Raw genomic sequence first — 26,076 nt, 5'->3', positions numbered from 1 at the left:
TGACCCGAGCTTTGGGTTGCAGAACAAACATGGCCCCGTAGCCCCAAACAGGTAAGTGGAAGAGGCCAGATGAAGGGCTGGCTCAGGAACATTTCCATGGGAGGCCTGTGTCCACACACCCTCCAGAACCTGAGGGCAGAGGGTATAATATGACAAGGACGGTTGTCCTCCACCTCAAAGGCCCCCTCACATAGCCCAGAGGCAGCAAACTGGAGAACGCCAGGACAAATTTGGCCACCCGTGACAATACAGCCTACCCTGGATTTAAATTCAGATTCGTTGCCAACGTTTACAAATCACACGCACACGCAATCTGGATTTCTAGCTTCTTTTGAGAAATGGAAGAGTCTGGCAACACTGGGCCCACGTTCCCACAAACTACAGTTGACTTAAGTAACGAAGAACTTCCCCCTTTAGCTGGGGGCATAGACACCCCAGTTCGCCCCAGTCCCCACCACCTGAGTCTCCAGACACCCAGACGGCCTGCCAGAGCCACTCCTCGGGTTATACCCCGCCCGGTCATGCGTGTGACCTGCCTGGCCCCTGAAAGCCTTTGTGGAGTTGGTGACCAGCTCCAGGTCAACAGGCACGTCTGGAAGGAGACCGCCGGGGGCTGTGCAGGTGCGGGAGCCACCTCTCCCAGCTGCAGAAGAGTCCTGCCCACTGGCAGGCACTGAGGACCAAGGCTCCCTGGCAGGGACGGCCCCACAGGTCCCGCCCAGGTGACCAGAGATGTCCGGCCACGGCATGCGGCCGACACAGGGAAGTAGGCAGACCTGGCTGAGGGCAAAGCACCCAAGGCTCCAGGGCACCGGCAGCTGAGGTTGTCTCCGTTTATTGTTGGCGAGGAAAATCCTCGTGAGTTAATACAGTGCGTACTTTCCCCAGAGGTGTGCTGAGGGGGGTGCCCCGGAGCACCCCAGAGATAGCTTATAGCAACAGTGCTTTGACCGAGAGCTGCTGGACACATTCCCTGGGGAAAAGGCCATTGTCCCCATCGGCTCCTCCTCTCCCCTGGCCATCTCAGTGGGGTCAGTGGCCATCAGTCCTTCAGGGGAACGAGTTAGGAGAGAACGGACAACAGGCGAGTGTGAGTAGACAGACTGGTGACGGCCACACGCAGGAACGGGCCCACCATCCCCAGCCCTGGGGGAGGTGGGGGGAGGTCCAAGTGAGGGGTCAGACTACAATGTGTTAAGGAACCAGGATTAGCACCTCTGTGAAACATCCTCCCTCGGCTGATGATCGGGGACCGGAACCGCCACGGGGCCTGCCTCCCAGAGACCCTCATCCACCCGGCGTGGCCGCCCAGCCCCGTGGCTCCGGGGGGGTGAGGTTTCCTATGGAACCAGGGGAAATGAGAGAGGCCCCTCCTAGAACTCTGAGGGACAGAGGGAGGGATTTGTCCATCAGGCCCGTTTGTGTCTGAGGACACAGTAATGAGCTCAAACCTAATTAGACTTCATAAATAGAGCTCCTGAGTGAGGAGAAACAGATTCAGGGCCACCTGCACTGGAAAGGAAAACGGGGACGCAGAGCCAGGGCTGGGGCAGGAAGAAGCCAGGGCCACCAAGCCCTGAGTGCTGGCCTGCCAACAGCAGCAGAGGCCTGAAGGCAGGAGACCCCGGCCGGAGGTCCGCCATGGGCGGACCACGCGGGCGGAAGGACCTCCAGGTCAGGACTGTGACAGCTAAGAATCCCAGCTGGACACAGTACAGAAGGGAAGAGGAGGGACCAAGGGGCTGCCCGTCACAGCAGGGGCTGGGTGGTGGGCAAGGCGGGTGTGCTGGGCCGCGGCCCCTCCCTGGATCCTGGACCCAGGACCCTGCTGGCTCCGTGGGTCAGTCCCAGCATCTGGAAGCACCAGAACCAGACTGGGCAGAGCTGAGCCACAGCTGCCTATGGCTCAGAGAAGGGGGAAGAAAACTCTTTGGCCCAGACCAGCAACAGGACCCTGAGGAGGGAGAGGCTGTCACCGAGAGGCCCCCTCCCCTTGCATCATCTTTCCTCAGGACTGATCCTGATGGGAAGCAGGGAGCCCCCCAACCCCCCAGCCGCCCTCGAGTGGAGCACAGCCCAGGGGCTGAGCCAGGAGGGGTGAAAGTCCCAGCTGGCTGCCCTCGCTGTTAGCTCTTGTCCCCCGGGGACTTGCTCTTGGTATCACGCTTGTTCCCTAGCAGCTTCAGCACCTTCATGGTCTTGAACTTCCCCTTTTTCTTGCCCTCGGGTTCAGCCTCCCTCTGGAACTCTGCAGAAGAGAAAGGGGGAGTACGTCGGGAGAGGCCAGGGGCCGTGACGGAGGCCCAGCTCCGCCCCTCCACCTCGTGTGGAACCTTGGGCAGGTCACTTCACCTTTCTGGGCCTACAGGATGGGGTTTCTGGCAAGGATCCGGAAATAAACGAATGTGAAAACAGTCTGGAACTCTGAAGCGTGGCCAAGATTTATCATGAAAAGGCCCGACCCCTAGGCTGGTGCTCAGCTCTGTGGGTTACAACGCAAACACGGACAGAGCTGGAAGGAACCTCAGAAATCATCTGCCTATAGACAACGAGAATGTGGGCCTTTGAAATGAACTAACACCAACAGAGCTCTTTGTAGTTGCCAGGCCCGGGGCTAAGTGCTTTATTTACATGCATTATCTGAATAGCCCTCCCGTGAAGGGGTGCCCCTATCACCCCCAATCTGCAGACAAGGAGGGGGAGGCCTACAGGGCTGAAACGGCTGGGGCTCTAAGTCACCCAGCTAGTAAGTTCCAGATCTGGGACTGGAACCCAAGCAGCCTGACTAGAGTCCAGACCCAACCACAAAGCCACAGAATGAGTCACTGGTGGAACCAAGATTAAACCCAGGTCTCCTGACTCCGCGGCCAGTGCCCTTTCCACCATTCTGGGCACCGTCTCATCTCTGGTAGGCACTGCTGTGTGAGGCCGCCAACTCCTCCAAGATCAGCTCCAGATGGCAAGGAGGAATGCCTGGCTTCAGGCAGCCACCCTAGGAAAGTGCCCCTTGCCCACCACAGCCCTCCCTGTAGCCCCCCCACTCCCAGCCCAGGCCATAGCCCTTCTCGCCACACACGGCCCTCCCGGCAAGAGAGAGGCTGGGAGTCTGCACACGCCGTCCCTGTAGCATCCGCTCCGACCCTCTGTCCAACCTGCCCGCCAACCGTTCTGGGGAACCAGAGCCCCAGGAGGGCCTCACCTTTCCTCCTGATCATGGCTTCCAACATCTTGTCTTCCTCTTCCTCCCTGAAACGAGAAAGGGAAGCCGAGGGTCGCACAGGAGGAAGGCCCGGATATTCTCAGTCCCTTCCAGCCTCTGAGTCCCTCCGACAGGGTTGAGCAAGGGTGCGCTGGGATCGCTGGCAGTGAGGACAGGGCTGGCCAGGCCTGCTCCGGACCCCTCCGGCAAGGAACCCCAGGGGGTAGCCCTTCCCCAGCCATGTCACCTCTGCCGGTCCTCATCCAGGCAGTTGACGATGGCGTTGCGCTGCTCGATGAGGGTCACGAGCTCCTGCATCAGCACCTTCTCTCGGCCCCGGTCCTCCTCTGTCCAGTCCTTTTCTGCCCAGGGAGAAAGGTCGGGGGCATGAGTGGGGGGACACCCGCCTGCCTTCCCAGGAAGCCAGGAACCAATGCCTAAGTGCTGAGGCGGCTGCGGGCTGCCCCCATGCTGGATCCTATGAGGACAGAAAGGAGGGGCCCAGCCGGGTGGGGATGACAAGTTCTGGGGGAAACGAAGGTGGTTCTGGCAGAGACAAAGCATACTAGGATGCCTACCAAAAAACCTTTCAAGGGGGCTCCAGGAGGGCAAGTACAACACACGTTCCGAGAACAGAGACCAGCTCTTGCCGAAGCATTCCTGCTTCTGTTCCACAAATGTTCACTAGGTGGTTTCTTAGAAGAGCCAGGATGCAGGCTGGGCCTGCTAAGAGTCTCCAAAGGTGGGCTGGCCAGAGTGGGGCCGGGGGGGGGGGGGGGAGACAACAGGGGACTCCTAGGTCCTTGCACAGTAGAAGCAGTGTGTGGCAGTGTGTGGACCCAAGTGGCACATCGGGACCTTAACACAATGCCATGAAGGAGGGCAGATTAGAGGGGACAGGAACTTAGGGGCGGGGAGCCCAGCCAGGAGGTGTCCCTGAGGTCTCACGTACCTACTGCCCCACCAGCCTCCTCCCAAGAACCCGAGCCATTCCACAGGACCACCCAGGGGCCCACCTGTGCCTTTTTACCTCTCATCCAGCCCATAGCTTCCCAGGGGAAGGGTGCCCACACTTAGCCTTCCCTCCACGACACCTGGCACCACAGGCCTCCCTGTCTCGAAAGAAACTTCCTGAGGCCCCCTAGTCCTGTCCCAATGTCCTAACACCTCATCTTGCCAAAGCTCAGGAGCAGGTGGCCCAGCACAGTTCTGGGGACAGCACGGGCTTCTGAGTCACGGCCCAAATCAAATCTTACTCTGACGCTTCCCAAACCTTGGGCCCAGGGAGGTTATGTCCCTAACCAACATGTGGGGAAACTGAGGCTCGGGGAAGTTAAGTCCTTGACCAGTATCACACAGCAAGGGGAGAGCCAGGATTGGAGCCCGGGGAACCTGACACCCCCAAGCCACAGCCCTTTTGGTGTTTTGTGGGTCCCTACCTCATCTGGGGCCTTATAAACCAAAGGCAACATCTCTGCAAAGGCAACATCTGGGACAGGATGACAAGCCCAGGACGTGCTGCCATCACACAGAAGGCTGGAGAAGCAACACAATATGCCCAGGCCCAGGTTGGCCTGGGGGTGCAGGTGCTGCGCCCACCCCAGCCACAGAATGTCACTGTGGCTCCCTCTGCATGGTGGGGGGGGGGGGCTGTGCCCTAGCCTCCAGGAGATTTGGGAATGACTCACAGATAGCAGGGAGTGGCTTCCAGAGACACTCCTGCCTTGGGTCTCACCCAGCCCCCCAAGTTCCTCAGTCAGTGGAGAGGCAGGGCCACTGTCCCAGCAGACAGGAAGGGCTGTGTGTCCAGGAACAGGCCAGGGTCAGAGACCTGGATTAGAAGCCCAGCCCCCCCACCAGTGGGCAAGACTCTCAACCTCCAGCTTTCCATTGCCTCATCTGTGAAATGGGAACAGTGAGGTCCACTGCCTGGACCAAGAAGTGGTCAAGAGCCCTGATACCTCTGATCTCTCTGCCTAGCTGTGGCTCAGCTACACGTCATGGCCAAAGACCCCAACTCGGCCACATGTAATAACCATCAACCATCAGCCCCTCAGAGGGCACGGAGTGTTTCCCTACCCACTGTCTCCTGGTCCCAGGAATATCCTACAAGGTGGGTACCTTTATCCTGTCTTACACTTGAAGCTACTAAGACTCAGAGAGACTGAGAAACCTGCCTAACCAGCGCCCCCCCACACACCCCCCATCCTCTGCTTCCAGCATGTTTTTTTAAATTTTTTTAAATGTTTATATTTGAGAGAGAGAGAGAGAAAGCGCACAGGCAGAGGAGGGACAGAGAGTTGGAGGTGGAATCCGAAGCAGGCTCCAAGCTCTGAGCTGTCAGCACAGAGCCCGATACGGGGCTCAAACCCACGAGCCGTGAGATCATGACCTGAGCCCAAGTGGGACTGCTCCCAGCCTGTTAGTGGCAGAACACAGGACCATGTGACTCCACACACACCCGATCCCTCCCGCTGCCCTTCCACCCTTCTAGGCCCTTCCTGCCTCTCCCAGAGCCACTCCCAGGGTCCCGCTGAGCCACACTGTGCAGGGGACCCACCTTCCCTCCCACCGCTGGTGCAATCTTGCCATGCTCTAGCCTGATGGCCAGGCATCTGCTGTCACCCACTCACCTGGGGCAGCCCCGGGCCCTGGAGCCTGAAGGCCCTCCCCAGTGGGTGCCGCTCTACCCACAAGTTCCAGGAGAGGGAGCAGCCCAAACAGGCCAGCCTGCTCCCAGGCCTGGTGCTGCCTGAGAGCCTTGTCACCCCTGATGCCACGAGTCCGCAACCCCACACCGGCCATGCCGTTCCCTGTCCTGCCATCGCTCGAGCCCGTGTACCACCTGTTACGTGACCCAGACGACACCCCCCCGGTGCTCTCCTCCTCTGGCCCTGCTCCCGGCGTCCGCCTATCCCCAGTCTGGAGGGTCAGCACCCAGCCCACTCCTAAATGTCGCCAGGCCCCCCGGGCGGGTGCCAGAGGAGCACGTGTGCCCATACCCACCGGGCTTGTTGAGAAGGCACCGCAGCTCGTACTCCACATCCGCCTGGCGCTGCTCTAGGTTCTGCTGCTTGAAACTAGAAGGCAGGAACAATGACTGTTAACCCTGCCCCTTGCATGGCTGCCCTGCCCTGTGCTGTCAGCGACGAGGGAACATAGGGAAGATTCTCCGTTGTAAACTCTGCGGATTCTGGGGACCGGAGCAGGGGGCCAAGTGGGGGGGAGGGGGGGCACTCACACATAGATGAGCTCAGACTCCCGCCGCACGAGCAGATGTTTCTCATGGATGAGCTTGAACCAGTCCACCAGCATGTCGTCCTCACGGCCCTCTGGAAGCCAGATGCCCACTGAAGCCAGGGCTGGCGGCGCTTCCAGCCCCCGAAGAAGCCATCGGGGCTTGCCCCCAGGGAGAGAGCCTCCCGTCACCCCTAAGTCCCACCCGCCAGGCCCTCCCAGCAGCCCCCGCACCATGTACTCCGCCACGAAGCTTCTCCTCCAGCAGGACCCCACGGTGTTCCAGGGCATCCAGCTGGCGCTCAATAGTGTCCATCTCTCCGTGGATGTCCTCCTCGGGGATGTACTGGTCAGCCTGGACCTGCCCGACAATGCCCCGGTGACCTGAAGGACAGCCCATTCCTCCCACCTGCCCGCTTCCAGGAGCTTTAGCCATTTCTGGCCAGCGTTGGCCACCACAGACCCGGGCCCTAGGCTGTGTGCCACCCCCCCAGCGTGGCCAGGTACAGGATCCCGGTGCAGGGAAGGGTGGCTGTGGGGACAGCCACAGCCCCTTGATGCCCCTGGCCCCAGCCAGCGCCAACAGGCACACCCAGAGGGAGGCACAACTTCCTGCCTCTCGTGGCAACCCTCCCCCCGCTTCTCTGCCCCTCCAGAAATGATACCACAATGTGAGAGAGTGACCCTAGTGGACAGATAAACTCGAGAACGCTCTAATCTGTTTAACGACAAGTATATCATGTGAGTGCTTTGATCCTTGAACTATTATTAGTAACAAGTTAAATGCATCACTCATTGCGCCCGGTTGAGAACAGCTGGTCTGCTCAAAATCCCCCCTGGCTGCAAGCTAAACCTCCCGACCAGGCCACCCTCGGGGCATCCGAGGGCAGCTGCCCAGACAGGCAGCCTCTGGGAGAGCCCCAGGGGATGCCTGAGGCGGCCAAGGGAGGGGGTCCCCAGGGCTCAGGCAGCCGAGTGGCTGGTACCTTGCGCTTGATGAGTGGGAAGCCGTGTCCTGGGGCAGGTGGCCTGGCTGGCTTGGATCCCTTGGTGGCCTTCTTTGTGGTTGGGGATGCTGTGGGTGATGCCTTCCGGTTAAAGGGATTCTCCTTGCAGGAAGACTAAAGGCAGGGAGAATGGCAGAGGATAAGTCTGGGGAAGAGGCAGTAAGACAAGCCCTGCCCCCCTCTGCCAGACAGCTCACTCAGGCCTCACAACCACCCTTTTCTAACAAGCACTCGGGCTCAGAGAGGTAAACGAAGCTCCTTGCCCAGCACCCCCTGGCCAGGAAGTGTGAAAGCAGAGATCCCACCTTCCATCTGGCCAGTAGATGGAGGAAAAGAGTGGCTTCCTCCCTGTCCAGGAAAGACCCCTACCCTCTCTCTGCTGCACCCCCCTCCACGTATCCACAGCCCTGCATCTGTCTGACCCTCTGCGGAGACCCCTGCCCCCTCCGAGGCCAGCACAGCCAGGCCGCCCCAGCACTGGGACAGGGCCTCGCCTGCCAATACGAGCGACGCCAGCGTCTTCCAACTGCTCTCCCCAGCTCATCGGAAACAGAGGGGTCATCATGGGCCCCACGGAAAGGTCTCACTTGAGGCCTGCAGTGCTCCCAGGAGTGTTTACCCAACTTTCTCCAAGCAGCTCAGGGAGGCTGGAGGGAGCCCTGCTCCTCTCACTTGTGCCAGCCCAGGGATTCGTTTGGACTGGCAGTTGCCCTGGGATTTCTAAAGCAGGGAAAGTACCAGGGCCTGAGTCCAGGCATGGCAAGGAGACAGGGTTTGGTTCCCACAGGGCAGCGCCCGCAGGGGCCCAGCAGGACCAAACAGCCCGAGGCCCCCAAGCTCCTCAGGGTTCTCAGCCTTTCAGCACCAACTGTCACGCCAACCTTACACACACCCCAGGATGGGAAGAAGACGTTTAAAAGGAGCTGCCTGAAGGGGGAGGTGTCCAAAGTTGACCTCTTCCCCTACCTGCCCCTCCTAAGGAACCCTGGGCCTCCCCAGAGCAGTCCGAGGCCCACAGAAGGGGCAGGGCCTTCTCAAGGTCACACAGCAGGCGGGTGGCGGGGCTGGCTAGGACGCCGTTGCCCAGGCCGGGGCAGGTTAAATTGTCTGGACCGAAAGCTCAGCCCTCTCCCCCGACTTATCCTCTGTCAGGTCCATCAGACCATGACTACGGCCACCCCCCACCCCCATGAGCTGTCCTGCCACCCTGCCCCCGGGGGCTGCACGAGCCTTGGGCCCCAGCGGGCTACACAGCGTGCGCAGATGTGGACCATCAGAACCTGGTGGCCCAAAAGGACTGTGGCTACAAGAGAGGTGCCCTCAGGAACTAGACGCCTAGAGGAAGTGTCCTGATCCCTAATGACCCCCGGTCCTTGGCACGGGACTGAGAAACAGTTACACAAACAGGCACGAAGGTCACCTGGAAAACGAGCCCCCTGCCCACTCTACCCCCAAGAGGAGACAGAGCCTGGGGTGAGCCTGGGAGGGGGCCTCTGGCAGAAGCAGGGCCTCAGAGAATGGAGAGGTGGACAGAAGGACGCGAAGACAGACGGTGGCTGGGGGAAGGGGTCCCGATGGGACAAGTACACGGGACAGGCAAGTAGACAGGGGCCCGGACGCATCACTACATGAAGGGCCAGGCATGGGGACAGGGGAACGGATGCACGGGTGGATGGGTGGATGAATCCGTGCCTCCGCAAATACAGTCGTGAATGGGCCGAGGGACACATCCGGGTCAGTAAATAAGTCAGACCACTGGACAGATCCTTCGGACAGGACAGCAGCTCTTAGCAGGCGGGGAGAACTCACCTTTACCTGGAGCTGCGGGGATGAGGTTCCAGGAGAAGGCACGGGGCTCTTGTCTCCAACCAGTAAGAGAGGCGTGGGGGCAGCGCCACCGCAGGGCTTGGCTGGCTGGGGGCCCGGGCTGCCCCTAGTGTTGGGAGCGAGGCCAGGGCTGGCTTGGGGTATCCGGTCTGTGCTGGGCTGCACCAGCTCCCCAGAGGAGGAGAGGGAGGAGGAGTTGGCGAAGAGGCTGGCAGAGGTCGCGGGGGTGCCAGGGGCGTGGACTGCAGGCTCTGAGGAGCTCTTGGGCACGACCGGTGGCTCCAGAAGCTCCCCAGGCGGGGTCTGGCCGGGGCCCTCGGAGGACAGGCTCTCCACGCTGAGGGCTGGCGACGGGGCAGCCGAGGGAGGCTCCGAGTGTGAGAGGCGGGAGGTGTGGAGAGCTGGGCAAACAAACGAGCACGTGAGCGCCACACGAGGAGGTACAGCCTCACCTCACGCCCCCCACTCTCCACAGGGCTGGGGGAGGCCCTAGACGTCCTCCCGCTTCCGGTCGAGGCACTCCCAGCAACGTGCTAGGACCCAGGTCAGGAGGGGCCAAATCATCCGCGTTCATCCCCCGCACTCTGGGATGCGCTGTGCCACCTCATGGCACACCTGTCGTCCCGGGTTTCCACGTTGTTCCCCGCTTCCTCGTGCACATGGCGGCTGCCTCTACTTCCCCACCCACGTCCGATCTGACCCAAGGCAAAGCCCAATGGAAGGGGCAGATCTGCCAGAGGAGGGGAGGGCAGACGGAATCAGGGCTGGCCTCTCCTCTGCCTCGACCAGCAGGAGAGGGAAGGAGCCCGCAGCCCTCGCAGCGGCCGGCCCTGGCCAGGCACCGCCCCGTGTCGCGCTAGTCCTCGCGTGGATGATGGACACCGTGCTTCGAAGTACCACCATCTGTGTTTTCCAGATGAGGCCACAGACCCAGAGAGAAGGCACTTGCCCGGGAAGGGCTCGGATTGACACAGCTATGTGGGACTCAGCACTCATCCCGCCCGAAGCATCCGGAAGCTGCCAGCCACCCTTAATTCCAGGGTCCCAGGGCTCCAGCAGGGGCCGGAGCAGGGAACCGAGCACGTGCTCTCAGTCCCACCGTCTAAGGGGCTCCCGCTGAGGTCCTGAGGGCCACCCCCCAGCCGCGGTGGAAGGTGACCAGGCCCAAGGCCTGAGAAAACCCGCAAGACGGTGAGCGACAAAAACCACGACGTGCCTGGACGCGAGAGGGCGCAATGGGCGGAGGGGGCACAGCGCCCTGGGGCCGGCCCGCCACCTCCATCTTCCAGACGGGGAGACTGAAGACGGACACAGGGAAGGAACTGCTCAAGGTCATTACGCATGTGTCACACACAGCCAGGTCAGAGTCCCACGTGCCCGGCAACTGGAGGGTGGAGACTAGACAGGCGGACTCAAGCCAACCCCTGCCGCACGCTCTCCGCGAGCCGGGCTGCGCTGAACCCCTGGCTGGGGCGCACATATAACCCTCACGACACCTCACCTGCGGGCGCACTACGAAGGGTTAGGAGTACAGAGTCTGGAGCCTCCTGCCTGACACATCCTGTCTCTACTGCTTACGTGCTATGAGGCCTGGGGTAAATCACTTACCCTCTCTGTGCTCCCTCAGAGCTCCCTCACCTGCAAAATGGGAGTGTGACCACCCACCTCACCGGTTTGCTCTCGAATTAAATGAGAGGACACACGTGGCCCCTGGCCCGGCAGGGATCCCACCGCACCACACACCCTTCCCCAGCCCTGGGCTGACCCAGGCAGCCGAGCCCCGAGTTTTGTCCGGGGGGCTCCCAGAGATGGCACTCACCGAGTGGGGAGGCGCTGGGCGCTCGGGGGGCAGGGCGCTTCTTTGTCTTGGGGCTGCTGGTGGGGGTGATGCCATACCAGGGGTGCAGGGACTTGGGTGTGGACTCCGAGTGGGCCAGGGCGGGGCCTGTGGCCAGGCCGGGTGCAGCTGGGGACGCCTCCTGCTCCTCCTCCTCCTCCTCCTCCTCCTCCTCCTCGAAGGGGTTGTAGGGCTTGGGCTCCAGGCCAGCTGTCACCTGACTCTGCTGGGTCACCTCCGCCACGCCTCCGTTCTCCACCCGCCTGCTGTCCCGGCTTGGAGGTCCGGGGCTGCTGCTCGGGGGGAGGGGGGCTGGCTTCTTCTTTGGCTCTGCCTGCACCAGTGAGATCCATGGGGGATCCTTCCTGGGGGCTGGTGTCCTGGACGGAGGTGGGGAAGAGGCAGAAACCATTAGGGGGCGGGGGGACAGCAGCCTCCTCTCTCTTGACGGTTCCTTCCAAGGAGGTAGATGAGAGACCGCACCCTTCTCTCCCAGCCCAGGGGGGGCCAGTCTGGGTCCAAGGCCGAAATGCACTGTTACAGTCACACGTCGGCTGGGCCCCTTAAGGCCCAGAGAGCGTAAACCTTCACATCACACAGCCTCCATGAGCCCAGCCCAGGAAAGGACCCACAGCGGCTCTCTGCATGAGGCTGAGAAAGTCACCCAGCCTCTCTCCACAGTCGCCCACCTATGAAAGGGGGACAACAGTCTTCACTTCACAAGGTTATTATAAGGATCCAATGGGCAGAGTGCCTTGTATACAGCAAGCGCTCACTGGGTGCACTCCCATTTCAGCTGGGGCCCACCCTCTCTCTCACAGACCACACAGGGGAAGCACAGCTCCAAAGAACAGTTGGAAATAGATGCCCGCACGCAGGACGCGGGGTCCCGGGGTGGAGGGCCTGAGCCAGGGACAGAGCTGAGCTTTTCTGGGTCTTTCTGGACTCAGCTGCCAATTCTCACAACAGCTCTCTGAGTGAGGCCTCGCTCTCCCACGTTCACAGGGCAGCAGAGGCTTGGAGAGGTAAAGGGGCCCCGGGGGCACTGTCTCCACCAGACTACTGCCCCAAAGTGGGGACCCCGGGGGGAGCCTCAGGGAAGGAGAGGCGGGCACAGCGCTCCTACCCCACCCAGAGTGAGCCTTGCGCGTCCTCGGGAGCGTGTGCTGGTGAGTCATGTGCCCACGGGAGGCCTCGCCCCCCCCCCCCCCGGTCCCAGGAACACCCCCATTCCCACCACCAGGGCCTCCGATGCAGGAAAGCCTCTCAGAGCCAGCGTACCTCTCAGACAGCTTGGGGGTCCCTCTCGGCTTGGGGACGGGGGGTTCGTGCAGCCTTCCTAGATGGGAAAGGAGAGTGAGACAGGCCTCCACGGGCGGCTGTGGGCAAGGCGGCAGAGTCGGGCACTGGGGAACCTGGGGCGCCCTCCCTTTCTACCTGGCAGATCCGGGACTCCAGGTAGCCGTGGAGACCTCACCTGCAACCTTGCACCTCCAAGGCCCGGCACTCAGGGACATTAGATAAGCACCAAAGGTGACGGGTAAAGAACGGTCATAGGGGCCAGGCCAGGGCACCCGGAAGCCCCATCTGCATTTCAGCTGAGAAGGGGGAACCCGAGTGGCCCGCGGACACGTCCCCAGTGCGGACAGGAAACACTGCCTCAACTCAGGCCCAGCATCACCTTCTCCTCAAAGCTCCCCCTGACCCCCAAGTGGCCTCCAGGCAACCCACAACAGCCCCCCCTCCCCCGTCGTGACAGGCTCCCACATTCTCCGGAAACCCCTCCGTCTGTGCCCGTCTCCCCGTTGACGCTGGCAGTGCCTCGATGGCACAGATCGGCCTCAGCAGGACATCCGGCCCCAGGGCCCAGCTCAGGCCTCCACGAGTGCTCCCAATGCACACGCACAGTCAAACCCCAGACACACCCCTGCAAGCGCCCGGCCCCCCCTGAGCCCTCGCTCACCATTTACTAAGCCGCTGCCGCCACCCGGCTCCCCCGGGGTCTCATGCTGCAGACTGGACCGGGGCCGGGGCGTGGGGGGCGTCGGGGCCGTGTTCTCAGACGCCTTCCTCGGGGCGGGCGTGGGGCGGCCGGCCGGAGAGCTGCCCAGCTCCTGCGGTTTGCTTGGAACCCGGGGCTTGGTGGGGATCTGGGGCCGGGCCTCGGGGCCGGCCTTGGGCACATCCACCTCAGCCCCGACAGGTGCACCAGGGCCGGGGCCGCCTCCGTCCACATCCTCGGCTCCTTCTGCAAGTTGCCGCTGCTTCGGCTGCAGAGGCGGCCCGGCCTTGGTCCCCGACCGCCCACCCGGGCCCAGCCTGGCACAGTGCTCCGCACACACGAAGGTGCCTTCCTCGGGTCCACTTCGGTAAGCTCCAGGGAGCAGCGTGCTGGAGCACCGCCGACACCTGCCGGGGAGAAGGTGGGGTGGGCGCGTCGACTTAGCCGGGCACCGGGCCCGGGACCCCGGCCACTCCTCCCCCAGTAGCCAAGGCCGTTCCCTCCCTCCCCTCCTCCCACCTGCCAGCCTGGATTCTGTCTCAATACGCTGGGCTTCCAGGCAACGTGGGTTTTGTTGCCGGTGTTGTTTTAGGAAATAGAATGAAATACAACGCATCAGAGTGTATCGCACAAGCGAGACTATATTGTTTTAGGGAACTCTAACGCCAGTTGCGCACCTGTTTACACAGGTTTTTATTCAGGCACGTGTCAGAACTCTCACAGTGTCAAACGTGTTTTCCACTGGAAGACACTGTGAAAAGTCTTTAAAACACCGCGCTCGTGGCCAAAGGTGATTGTGCTGGTATAACGATGGGCCTGCTTGAGACTTTTCCCTCGTGACACCTCAGTTCTGCCATCAGGCCCCTGGGGTTCCAGGCCCGGCCATCATGCGACCACACACGCGCGCGCGCACACACACACACACACACACACACACACACACACACACACAGACTCACATAGACACAAACTCACCCAGAGTCAAATGCATGTTGTGTAACTCAGTCACTGGCCTCTCGACTATTTTCTAATTGCTTTTTCGCAACATATAAAATGTTTTCCCGGGGCGACTGGTGGCTCAGTCAGTTAAGTATCTGACTTTGGCTCCGGTCATGATCTCGCGGTTCATGGGTTCGAGCCCCGCACTGGGCTCTGTGCTGACAGCTCGGAGCCTGGCGCCTGCTTCGGATTCTGTGTCTCCCTCTCTCTCTACCCCTCTCACACTCGTACTCTGTCTCTGTCTCTCAAAAATAAATAAAACACTAAATAAATACAAATTGGGGCACCTGGGTGGCTCAGTCGGTTAAGGCTCAGATCATGATCTCACGGTTTGTGAGCTCAAGCCCCACACTGGGCTCTGTGCTGACAGCTCAGAGCCTGCAGCCTGCTTCAGATTGTCTCTCTCTCTCTCTCTCTCTCTCTCTCTCTCTCTGCCCCTCCCCTGTCTACACTCTGTCTCTCTCTCTCTCTCTCTTTCTCTCAAAAAATAAATAAGCATTAAAAAAAATTAAGAATAAATAAACTGTTTTCTACGTTTTCTAAGTTATCTGTCTTTTCCTTGTCTCTTATTCCATTTTCTTTAAACGTGACTTCCCCTGAGAGCCACACATTGAAAACAAGTCGTGATTTTTAAAAAATCCTTTTTGTTTTTCTCAAGGGCGTTTAAGGCAGCTCCTGAATTGTCAGTAGGTCGTTAGCCTCGGAGAGCGTTGGCGCTGCAGGCAGAACCCCCGAGCTCAGCTCCTTCTCTAACTCCGTGCCGGCGCGAGGCTTTTCCCCTCACTAAGCCTTAGTGTGCTCATCGGTAAAATGGGGATAAGGAAGATGTTCCGGCACGAAGAGCCCCACAACGTGCCTGGCCCCCTGAGGCGCTGAATCCATGGAATCTCCCTCCCTGGAAATGGGGTGCTGGGGGGGGAGTGAAGCCCGCTGCCCCCCAGGCTCCCCCCCGCCGAGACTCACCGGAAGCAGTGCCTGTGGTATAGTTTGCCTTCGGCCAAGTAACGCTGCACCAAATGCACGTGCTGCTGGCAGGCTGCGCATGTGCTGCTGGGGGTCCGGTGGGCGCCCTGCTCTGACAGACTGCCGGAGGAGAGCTCCTCACCCTGCAGGGACAGGGTGGGCAGATGGGGGGGGCAGGTAGAGGTGTGGTCACCAGTCACCCCGTTTAAGAAAAGCCCCCTTCCGGGGCGCCGGGGGGGCTCAGCCGGTTGAGCGTCCACCTTCGGCCCAGGTCATGATCTCACGGTTCGTGGGTTCAAACCCCGCGTCGGGCTCTGGGCTGACAGCTCAGAGCCTGGAGCCTGCTTCGGATTCTGTGTCTCCCTCTCTCTCTCTCTGCACCTCCCCTGCTCGCACTCTGTCTCTTTCTCTCTCTCAAAAAAAAATTTTTTTAAAGAATAGTCCCCCTCCCCTAAAAAGCCACTGCCCCCCCACGTCCGCATCAGCTTTGCAGTAGTAATGTACTTCATCAGAGCCCCGGAGGAGCAGAGGGAGACAGTCACCACTTTGCAGATGAGGAAACTGAAGCCCCGAGAGGGGGAGAGACTGGCTCAAGGTCACCGGGTCAGAATGGAAACAAAAATCCTGACTTCCGGTTTCTGGGGCCCTCCCGGCCAGAAAGACGGCTCCTGGCTGTATTACCCCTTCCCCTCTCTCATCCCTGCAGGTTGGCCCCTGACGGGTGACTGTCCTCGTAGGCCCACCTCGTCTGCCTTCTCTGCCTCCCCTCCTGGGGCTGCAGATGTAAATCCCGGTTTCTCCGCTTCCAAGCACTGTGACCTTGAGGTTGCTTCTCATACCCCTGTGTGCCTTGGGTTCCCTCCTGCAGACGGAATCCTAGAACCCCTGACTGTCTCAGCCCCAGCTCACCGGGCTGCACCAGCTCCCCGTCCCTCAGGAGCCCCTCCAGCAAGGGGAAGCTGGGAAGGGGGAAAAGCCCTTTGCACACCGGGAAGTGTTGTCCACATTTGAAGTGTGGCTCCTCTAAACATCTGGGAGCAGGGGACCGGCCTTGGACAGGTGACGAAACCTCTCGGAGCCTCAGTTTCCTCGACACATGATACCGACGTCCCAGAGGTGTGGAGAGGATACATGCTGGGAAGCTAAAACCCTGTCTCAACAGGAATCTGGGGAGAATTTGCTCTATGATAACGTGTAAATCCTGCCAGCGCCACGAGGGCAAAGTCAGTGTTGCAGACTGTCCTATGCCCCCTTCCCAGGCCTGGCAGCTCCTGATTCTACCCCAAGCCCTGGAGAAAGAAAAGGAGCTCCCTGCCCACAGAACGGGACTGGAATCTGACCCATGCCCCCTCACCCACCCTGGCCTATGAGGCTCTACGGCCAAAGCCAATGGGACAAGCCCCAAGAATGAACCCCGCAGTGGCCCCAGCCCGCCCACCCCAGGCATCTGCCTACCTGAGCCCTGTCTCCTGGTTGTGCTGGAGTAGGTGCTCCGGATGGCGGGGAGGAGGGTGCCTGGGCCTTTCTAGGTGATGAGACACTAGCTGCCAAGAGACAGGAGGGAGACCCTGAGGCAGGTAGAGACCCTGAAGTCCTAGGAGGCCCCCACCTGGCCTACAACTTGAGCTCCACAGCTATCGCCTTTGGGCAGACCACCCCACACAGCTGGACCAGAGCAGGCCCCGACTTCACACTGGCCAGCGGACACCTCCTCTTCCGAGCCAAGGGCAAGGGCAAGCTAGTTAACCTCCCTGAGCCTCCACTAAATGGGACAGTGACTCCTCCCGCTCAGGGGCAGCGTAAACGCTAAGGCAACAGTAGGATCACAGATTCAGCAGCGCCCAGTATGCGGCAGGACCAGTGGCTTCCTTCCCACCGGGGGAAGGGGGTTGGAGGGAAGGAAAAGAGAGGAGCCACGTGGCGCTGGTCTGAAGATTCAGGAAAATGGGCTGCTGTGGCCCAGAACCCTGCTTGCACTCCCTCAAGCAAAAAAAAAAAAAGACGCCACCATACCCCACCAGCCCCCTCTGAGACTCCGCCCCTTTATGATTTCAGCAAATATCCACTGAGCGCCTACTCTGTACCCCCATGATTCAAATAAAAACCTGGGGCACCCGGGTGGCTCAGTGGGTTAAGCGTCTGACTCTTGATTTCAGCGCAGGTCACGATCTCAGGTTTGTGAGATCGAGCCCCATGTCGGGCTCTGTGCTGACAGCACAGACCCTAGTTGAGATTCTCTCTCTCTTTCCCTCTCTCTCTCTGCCCCTCTCCCTGCCCACGCTGTGCGCAAGCTCTCTCTCTCTCTCTCTCTCTCTCAAAATAAATAAATAAACATGTAAAAATAAAATAAAATAAAATAAGATAAAATAAAAATCTAAAATTCAGAAAACCATATACCCCAACAAGTCAGTTTTACGGTTTGATAATTTTCAGAATAAAACCCAAGTTCCTTACTGTAGTCTAAAATATCATTTGACAAACTTTATTTTTTTTTAAGAATTATTTTAAGTTTATTTATTTATTTGGAGAGAGACAGAGAGAGGGAATCCCAAGCAGCCTCCACACCATCAACACAGAGCCCGACACGGGGCTCAAACTCACAAACTCTGAGGTCATGACCTGAGCTGAAATCAAGAGCGGCCCCGGCGCCACGGCCGTGGTGGTGTTTTTTAAGTACTCGCCACGTCCATCGTGGGGCTTGAACTGACAACCCTGAGATCCAGAGGCACATGTTCTACCTAATGAGCCAGCCAGGCGCCCCTGCGTGTATCACATGTCATTAAGGGGAAGAATCGTTTCCTGAAACTTGGTTCAGTGACACGCACATGCGTGAACTTGGACTGTGATGGGAACGTGTGTGATGAGTCACCGTCAGAGATTCTGGAAGCGGGGCAGCCTAATCGAGGAGCACCCTCCATCATCCCCCTCTGTCCTCATCCCCTCTGTCCCGCCCACTCCCCGCTGAAGCACACAGGCCCCTGTGCTGCCCCTTGCCTGGAACATTCCTCCCCAGATCTTCAAATGCCCTCCTTCTTCTCTCTGTCCAACGCTCAGCTCAGATGCCAGCTCCTCAGGGAGACCCTCCGTGACCACTCGTCCAGGAGCCTCTTCATCCTCCCACTGGTTTTTACCCCAGTTCCGTGATTTGTCTCCTTCATCAGACTTCTTTGCCGTTAAACTACCTACTGTTAACCTGTGCTCTCTCTCCCTCCCTCCTGTTCTGGGCTCTCTCCCCAGCACCTGGCACACCCCCTAGGGGGCTCGGTAAATATTTGTTAAATGAGGGGCGCCTGGGTGGCTCAGTCGGTTAAGCGTCCGACTTCGGCTCGGGTCACGATCTTGCGGTCCGTGAGTTCGAGCCCCGCGTCGGGCTCTGTGCTGACCGCTCAGAGCCCGGAGCCTGTTTCCGATTCTGTGTCTCCCTCTCTCTGACCCTCCCCCGTTCATGCTCTGTCTCAAAAATAAATAAACGTTAAAACAAAATTTTTTTTTTTTTAAATATTTGTTAAATGAATGATCAAGTGCCAGGTGTTGGAGCCATAAGAGCACCGGGGGGGGGGGGGGGGGGGGTTGTAAATCAGGGCAGGCTGCTTAGAGGAGGCAAAATGTGAAGATGGGAAGGTGGGTAGGAAAGAACGTCGTGGGTGGGAAAAATGGAACAGAAGATGGCGTGTGGGGCTGGGGGATCACCACAAAGAAAGGCTTAGCAGAGAAGGGATGTGATGGACTCAAAACACAAAACAATTCACTATGACTACGGCTGGGGCAGCGAGCGGCTCAAACTGAACTACGGGAGAGACCCTCAGGGGCCCCACTAAGAAGGATGACCCTCACCCGTGCCACCCTGGGACTGCCCATTTCGCACAGCCACCGGGCTTCCTTCACTCACACTCTGGTTCCAGACCACGCCGTGGTTGCTGGAGGGCAGGGGTCAGCTGCCGTGCCCAGGGTCACTGGCACCATGGAGCCTGGTGCAGGGGGGAACATTCGGCACGGCGCTGTGGTGTCTTAGCCAGGGCCAGGTTCCAAAGCTACCCAGTCCAGCGAAAGTCAAGTCTAGTCAAAATCGCCCTTGAAATCCTTCTATTTGCCCAGGAAGTACAGTACAGGACCATCTGGGGAAGTCTGACAGCCAGCTTTGCCCCCAGGGTGGGGACACATTGCTGTTGCTTCCGTGGGCTGAACATCAGGTGGGATAAAAATGGTTTGCATTTAGGGGCCAAGTTGTATGAAAAGCACCAACTGTGCCTTTAGCAATAAGAACGGGGGTGATCCCACCCAGACGCGGCGAGGGGAGCTGGGCCCACCAGGGTCGCCCAGTGAGGACCCAAGAATACAGAGGGCACGAGCAACAGTATCGTGGAAGGCCCTTCCCCGCCCCTCCCACCTCACAGGGCCTCGGAAGGGTGGCCCTCCAGAAAAGAGCTCAGTTGAAAGAGATGAGGGTTTGGAAACAAGGGACCTTCCAGAAGGTAAGACTGAATTGTAATTCTGGGTAAACAGGCTAAAACTCTAACCAACGAAATAAAGAAGTCACAGTATCAACCTTGAGTCCTAAATAAGGACCAGACAGGTTCACAGGTCCTCGCTCCTCACAGCAATCCTAAGAGACGGGTGCTATTCTTATCCCCATCGCAAAGGAGAAACTGAGGCAGGCAGAGGGCCATGGTGGCCCACTGTCATCCAGAGAGTCAATGGCAAAGCTGAAGTTCTAAGTCCGTGCTCTTAATGCCCACCCTACTGCCTCTCACCAAGGACTCGGTGCTCAGGAAATACTTTCATTTTGATTTCTACCAAAACAAACATAATGGTATCTGTTCAATTACACTATCGATCTCTATGGCTGGGTGGGTAACAGGTTATTTTCATCTTTATGCTCTTCTCTACGTTCTCCCTTTTCTATAGGAAGTATGTTTTACTCTTAGCAAGAAAAAAAAAAAAATCTGTCTTTATAGAACACTTTTTTTTTTTTAAAGAGGTTGTCTGGGATGGTCCACATGGAGAGCGGAGGCAAGGCCCCCGGGGACCCAGCACAGGCTTCAGGACAGCTGGATTCTTGTCCAGCCATTCAGCTTTCCTGTTACGTGACTTTGAGCTCCTCGATTCCCCTCTGGGCCCCCCCTGGGCGCATTTCTTCTCAGCAGAAGGAGAGGCCCAGCTGTCCTCAAGGGCGGTTTCTGCAGGAGGATGCCCCGGGGCAGGGGGCTCAGCAGCCAGTAACGTCAGGGCAGAGAAGTACCCTGTAGCTCCCCCCAGTTCCCCAGCCTCTCAGCGTTCAGACCTTGAAGGTCTCGCTGGCTGGGGAGGAAAAACCCCAGGGAAGTTTCGGCAAACAGGAAGTGAGGGCGAGTGCCGGAGAGGTGAACTCACAGGCAGCGAATGAACTCGCCCTGCTTTGTCTCTCTACCTTCATTTTGTTCGGCGATTGGTTTGGGTGTTTTTTGCCCAGGAGACTTGTGAGCTGCACGAGGGCAGTGATCGTGAACGGCTGCACCCCCGGGGCCCAGCGCGGTGCTGTTGTGCTCGGTCCATATGTCAGTGCCTGAATGAATCATCTGGTGAATAAATGATGTGCTGCCTCCCCGGCTGCCCCTTTGAACGCTCAGAAAAACAGTCCTGCACATCCCCGGCCCCACCCCCAGGACCAGCCTCCCTGTAGGGCTGGTCCCCTCTCACCTTGGCCCGGGCTGGAGAAGTGGTTGTAATACTGGGACACGTAGGTCATGATGCTGAGGCAGTCAGGGACACTCATGGAGACCATGTCATTGGGGTCCAGGAGGGCAGGGATCCCCAGCTCCTTCTCGGCCACTTCAAAGGCCTGGGGTGGGGGGTAGAGGGGAGGGTGCAAGGGTAGGAGTGGGGGCGGGGGTGGGGGAAGGCGGAGTGGTAGAGGCAGTGGGGGGAGCGGAGGCAGGTGCACGAGTGGGTATGAAAGCAGCCACAACAGGAAGAGGAGGAGGAGGCAGGGTTAGTGGGTGGCCCTCAGCCTAGGCCCAGCTCCCCTCAGCGGGATGAAGGGTCTGAGACCATAGGCTCCCCTCTGGTCCCACATGATGGTCTGGAGGAGGACCGGCTGGTAATCCAGACACAGGGGGGCCAGAAGGAAGAAGGGGGTGGGGAGAGGAGCAGGCAGGGCCCCAGTGCAAAGCAGCTTCTCAGGGAGCTGGTCCAGGATCCCCTTGCCTCAGCTCCTGCCCTGCAACACCCCTGCCCACTCCCACCCCGCTCCACACGCCCACAGCCTCCACAAGCCCACAGAGCTTCCACCCGCTTGGGGACTCAACTCACCAAACGGTTGTTCTCGAAGACATTGTCCTTGGAAAGCGCATCAAAATCTCTGCAAAAGGTAAAGGGGAGGAGGAGCGTTGAGGAGGTGACTGGGGCAGGGGTATGGAGTCTGGAAGGAACAGTGGCCCCGACCTCATCCCACCCAGTGGGGGCCTCAGCAGGGTTGGGGGAGGGGTCCGTGGACAGTCAAGGAGGAAACCAAGGCAACGAGCACATGCTCACAAAGCCAGGTCTGCCAGGAGGGGGCAGAGGATGAGCTCATGGCCCCCTCCGGCATCCAAGCAGAGGCTGGAAATCACTCTGAAGGGGCGGGGCTCAAGTCCAAGCTTTCAAGTTTAAGATCCCTCCTCTCACTGTACCAGAAAGCCGAGTCCTGAGTCAGTGGCAAAGACAAAACTAAGGGGCGCCTGGGTGGCTCAGTCTGTTAAGCGTCTGACTCTTGATCTCCACTCAGGTCATGATCTCATGGCTCGTGAGATCGAGCCCCGAGTTGGGCTGTGGACTGACAGTGCTGTGCCTGCTTGAGATTCTCTCTCTCTCTCTCTCTCTCTCTCTCTCTCTCTCTCTCTCTCTCCCCCCCCCTTTCTCAAAACAAATAAGCTTTAAAAAAAAAAAAAAAAAAAAAAAAAGACAACACTAAGACCAGGACTAATGTTTGTAACGACAGGAACAGCCACAGATGGCTGACCTGTGCCGAGTTCCTGTCTGGAATTTATTTTTGTAGCAACTCTATTTGGCAGGTATTTATCCCATTTTACGGATGAGGACCCTGAGACCCAGAGAGGGGAAGCCACTCGGCCTCGAGAAGCCACATTTCTGGACTTTTCCTCTGCATATCACAAACCCAGAGAGGCCACACCAACTCGCACAGCCTTCCTGCGCGTCAGCCTCCCGGGTGCCCCCGCCAAAAGCCTTGCCCTTCTATGGATGAAAAGTGCCGCCTTGACTCTCCCAGACGGTGGGCCCAGAGGCCAGAGCAGGCAGCACCTCCTCCAAGGTCAGGGTCCCAGGCTCTGCTCTTCCGGGCCTGGCTGTGTGGCCTTGGGCAGGTCACCAGTCTTCTCGGCCTCCCTTTTCCCATCTGTATGTTGGGGGAGCTCTAAGACCACCTCCCAGGTTGGTGGGGAGGGTTAGGGTTGAGTCTGGGCGGGGTGAAGGGCGGGCCTCGGTGATACAAGGGAGCGGGAAGGCATGCCTTTCTCCTCCTGCCCCAGACAATGAACTGTGGGCAGAGGCAGGAAAGGAGAGCCTGAGAACCCCAGAGGGAGGTGCCCCATGGCTGGGTGGACTAGGACAGGGGAGCTGACTACGTATGAGCCTCAGCCCTTTTGCCACATCTGGCCGGGTCGCTTCCCTCTCCCCCGACCCCAAAGCCGGGTCCCTAGGTCCTCTTGCTTTGCCACCGCCTGAGAGTCTGGCCATAAGCAAGCTATTTCATATCCCTAAACCTCAGCCTCCTGCTCTGTGAATAGGTGAGCAGTCGCCAGCCCAGCCCCAGCAAAGGCTTGTTCAGAGACCCAATGAGACAAAGGCAACTAGTCTTGGCAGTTTATTTCAGCCTCCCTGGCAGTGTTCCTAGAAGGCTGGGGTCACATTTTGTTCACCCTGTGCCCTCCATGCCCTGTGTCATTCCCGGTACTTCATAAGTGCTCGATAAATGTTCACTGAATGAATAAATTCCGGAAACAGTGTGAAAACTATAAGGGCCCCTGAGATACTAATTTTTCCTCCAGCTTCTTCCCCCACCCCCATCTCTGTCCCTCATCAACATCTGGACTTTAGTAACACAGATATTCTCTAAGAGTTTTGAAAAACCCTGGGAAGTTCTATTTGGCTCTGGGGGAGACGAAGGACCGAAAAATGAAACCCACATGGTCTCTGTCCTCAAGGGAGGGGGGCAAGGGTGGGGAACAATGAACCAGCCCCTTCAGGAGGGCAAACCCCACCCCCTAGCGGAGGCAGGGCCCACAGCTCCAAGAGCTTGAACCTTTCAGATGATTCTTGCCCTCGGCCCTTACCCTGCCCCTACTCTCATGGGGATCCTCCTTACGCCTCATGTGGCAGCTGGGCCTCAGTTTCTCTGCTGCGCAATGGGCTGGTAGCCCGGGCACTGGCCTGCTCTACAAATGAATGTTTAGACAGGATTCCGGATCTCTTCGCAGAAGGGGAGCTGCCCTCCCCTGCTTAAAACCCACAAAGCCCCCCGTGGCTCCATCCACCCTCCTGAGCCAGCCAGCCTGGCACTCCGAGCCAGCTGTACCTCCGGGTCCCCCCTGCCACGCGTTACAGGCCCCAGCAGTGCTCCCTCCCCCGGTCTCTGCTCAGGTGGCCCCCTCTGGCTGGCACCTGCCATCACCTGGCTCCTGCCATCTCCGTCACCAGGCAGGGCCCAGCACAGAGTGGTGACTCTGTAACACTTGTTGAGTAAAGGAAGGAATAACACACACTCATCACACAACTTACAATAACTACTGTTAATTGCACGCTCGTTGCCTCACACCAATCCTGTGACGTCGGTCCTATTATCAACCCCACTTTACAGACGAGGGAACTGATGCCCGGAGGGGGGTGTCTAGTGATTTACCCAAGGTCACCCACTTAGAACACGTGGGAGCTGAACAAAACCCAACAGCCTGCACTTTGATACTGGTAAGCTCAGGCCCAACAAGCTTAGCTTGACTCTCAGGTCCCTTCACACACTGGCCCTGTCCCCTGCCTCCCGCCTCGAGGCCCGCCCCCAGCCCAAACAGAAGATCCCGTGAGCCCTCTTTTCCAACACACGGGTCCAATGTGGGTGCCCCTCTCCTCCCTCCTTCCAAGCCCCACTCCTGAGCTCACCCACCCTGTGTCTGTGTTACTGCAGCTGTCACATGTCCCACGGCAGGCAGAAGCCCGTGCGCGTCTCCACCTCAACTGCTTCGCTTCCGCGTCCACGTCCCCCCAAACCCTCCGCTCCAGGGTCCAACACAGGGCCCCACGGCACGCAGATGTTGTAACCCCCACCGGTACAGAGTGAACCAAGCACATCTGCACCATGGAATCCTTGTGGCAATCCTCTCCTCCCTTCTCTCCCTCATCAGAGCCCCCCCAGATGCTTCCAGGGCGAGCACAGGTCTGCCGTGGAACAGACACGGAAAGACTGCAGAGCCTGCCTGGCTCGGGGAGCCCTGTCGGGGGCGCCATCCACAAGAGAGGCAAGGACCTCTTGGTCTCAAGCTGCAGATGAGACAGGAAGCCCCAGAAGTGGCGGGCCCCAGCTTAATTTTCACTTGGTGTCTTATGAATGAGTGAATGAATGAATGGAAGAGGTTCCAGGGCCCAAGGCAGGACCAGCTGAGGTCAAAGCCCCAAGTTGCCAACTGCTCCGGGGGGGGGGTGGGCGGGGGGGGGGGGGGCGGAATAAATTTTTCCACGAGAACCCCACTGGGCAGCTGGGGGTAAGAAGGGGCCGTTTCCCACCCTGGAGCAGCCCCGTGGTGGCTGTCAGACAGACCTTATGAGCCTTCACTCAGCCACCCTGCCCCACTGAGGACAGCAGGGCTGTGGGGCACACACTTGGGAGGCAGAGGTGTGTCCTAACTGCGGTGGGAGGTAGGGGGTGTATATCCATCCGTCCAACCACTCTTAACGGGGGTCTCCTCTGTGCCCGGCTGGAGACAAGACGGCATGGGGGAACCACAGAAGTGTGCAAGGGGGACCCCTCACAGAGGGGACGGGCCTCAATGCCTCCCTCTCCGGGAGGGAGGTGCTCAGTGCGCCTGTTTGAGAGCACTGTGGTGCGGGGAAAGGCCCAGGGTCCCCAAGGAGAGCTCGGTTCCCCTTCAGAGAGAGTCAAGGCCTACGGGGGCTCAGCGTCCCTTTGGCGGAAATCAGTGCCCTATGGGCGGGGTCGGTGCCCCTAGGCCACGGACCAGTATGGGGGACAGGTTCGGTGTCCCAGTGGGCGGGGCGGGGCCTCGTGGGGAAGGGGGGGTGCCCCCTGGGTGGCGGGTGCTCAGTGCCTCCAAAGTCTTTCGGGGCCGTCAGCAGGGTCGGCGTCTCGGTCTCCGGGGGGCGGCGCCTGCCACCGCCCGGGCTCCGCGTCACTGAGGGGGGCGGGGGTCCCCAGCTCGGGCCCGCGCCGCCCTACTCCCCGGCCCGCCCGCCTCCCCCCACCCCGGCACTCACAGCAGGTCGGGCCGGTGCCGGTGCAGGATGGCGCAGAAGGCCAGGCCGTCCCGGAAGGAGCTGCTCAGGTCGCGGATGTCCACGCCGCGGTAGCCCTCGCACTGGCGGCGGCACCAGGCCAGCAGCGCGCCCCGCGGCCCCGCCATGAGCTCCGGGCGCCGCCGGGATCAGGCTTCACCCCCGGGCCCCGCTCGGGCCGGTTTCCGGCGGCGGCTCCAGCTCCGGCTCCGGCGCCGCTCCGAGCTGCGGGCGCCGACCCGCGGGCGGCGGGCGCAGGGCGGGGAGGAGGCGGGGCCGCGGCCTGGGTGTCCGCGCTCCGGCTCCGGCTCCGGCTCCGGCGCGGGGTCCCGGCTCGGCTCGCTGCTCCCTGCCCGGCCCTGCCCGGACCTGCCCGAGCAGCCGCCGCCCGCGTGGCCCGGCCCGGCCGGCCGCCGCCTACTCACCGCCGCCCGCCCCCCTCGCTGTGGGCCGGGCGCGGGCGCGGGCGTCCCGCTGGCCTCGGTCCCCGCCCGCGGCCGCCGGGAGCGGGGGGCCTGGCGCCCCACCCAGC

The 26,076-nt window shown here is 59.9% G+C and overlaps 1 protein-coding gene across 2 annotated transcripts; it reads right to left on the bottom strand.

The window, feature by feature from the left end:
* Window positions 1-819: 819 nt before the first annotated feature.
* Window positions 820-25,769, bottom strand: MICALL1 (MICAL like 1). 2 transcript variants are annotated; one of them, XM_042947771.1, is made up of 18 exons: window positions 25,527-25,769; window positions 21,360-21,408; window positions 20,748-20,889; window positions 20,479-20,613; window positions 16,527-16,615; window positions 15,072-15,214; window positions 13,071-13,516; window positions 12,389-12,446; window positions 11,090-11,487; window positions 9,253-9,671; window positions 7,423-7,557; window positions 6,671-6,797; window positions 6,441-6,531; window positions 6,206-6,279; window positions 3,447-3,561; window positions 3,200-3,246; window positions 2,190-2,248; window positions 820-1,048 (listed from the first exon to the last, which is right to left on the bottom strand). In XM_042947771.1, the coding sequence occupies exons 1-18, from the start codon at window positions 25,670-25,672 to the stop codon at window positions 1,043-1,045; spliced, it is 2,679 nt and encodes an 892-aa protein (XP_042803705.1). In that variant the 5' UTR covers window positions 25,673-25,769; the 3' UTR covers window positions 820-1,042. The 2 variants fall into 2 exon arrangements, with proteins under 2 accessions (XP_042803705.1, XP_042803707.1); XM_042947773.1 differs by lacking the exon at window positions 20,479-20,613 and having other exon boundaries at window positions 820-2,248; window positions 25,527-25,768.
* Window positions 25,770-26,076: the final 307 nt, after the last annotated feature.

Source organism: Panthera leo, chromosome B4 (assembly GCF_018350215.1).
Source record: "Panthera leo isolate Ple1 chromosome B4, P.leo_Ple1_pat1.1, whole genome shotgun sequence".
In the NCBI taxonomy this organism is placed as follows: Eukaryota; Metazoa; Chordata; class Mammalia; order Carnivora; family Felidae; genus Panthera; species Panthera leo.
This window is presented reverse-complemented; position numbering and strand designations above follow the sequence as displayed.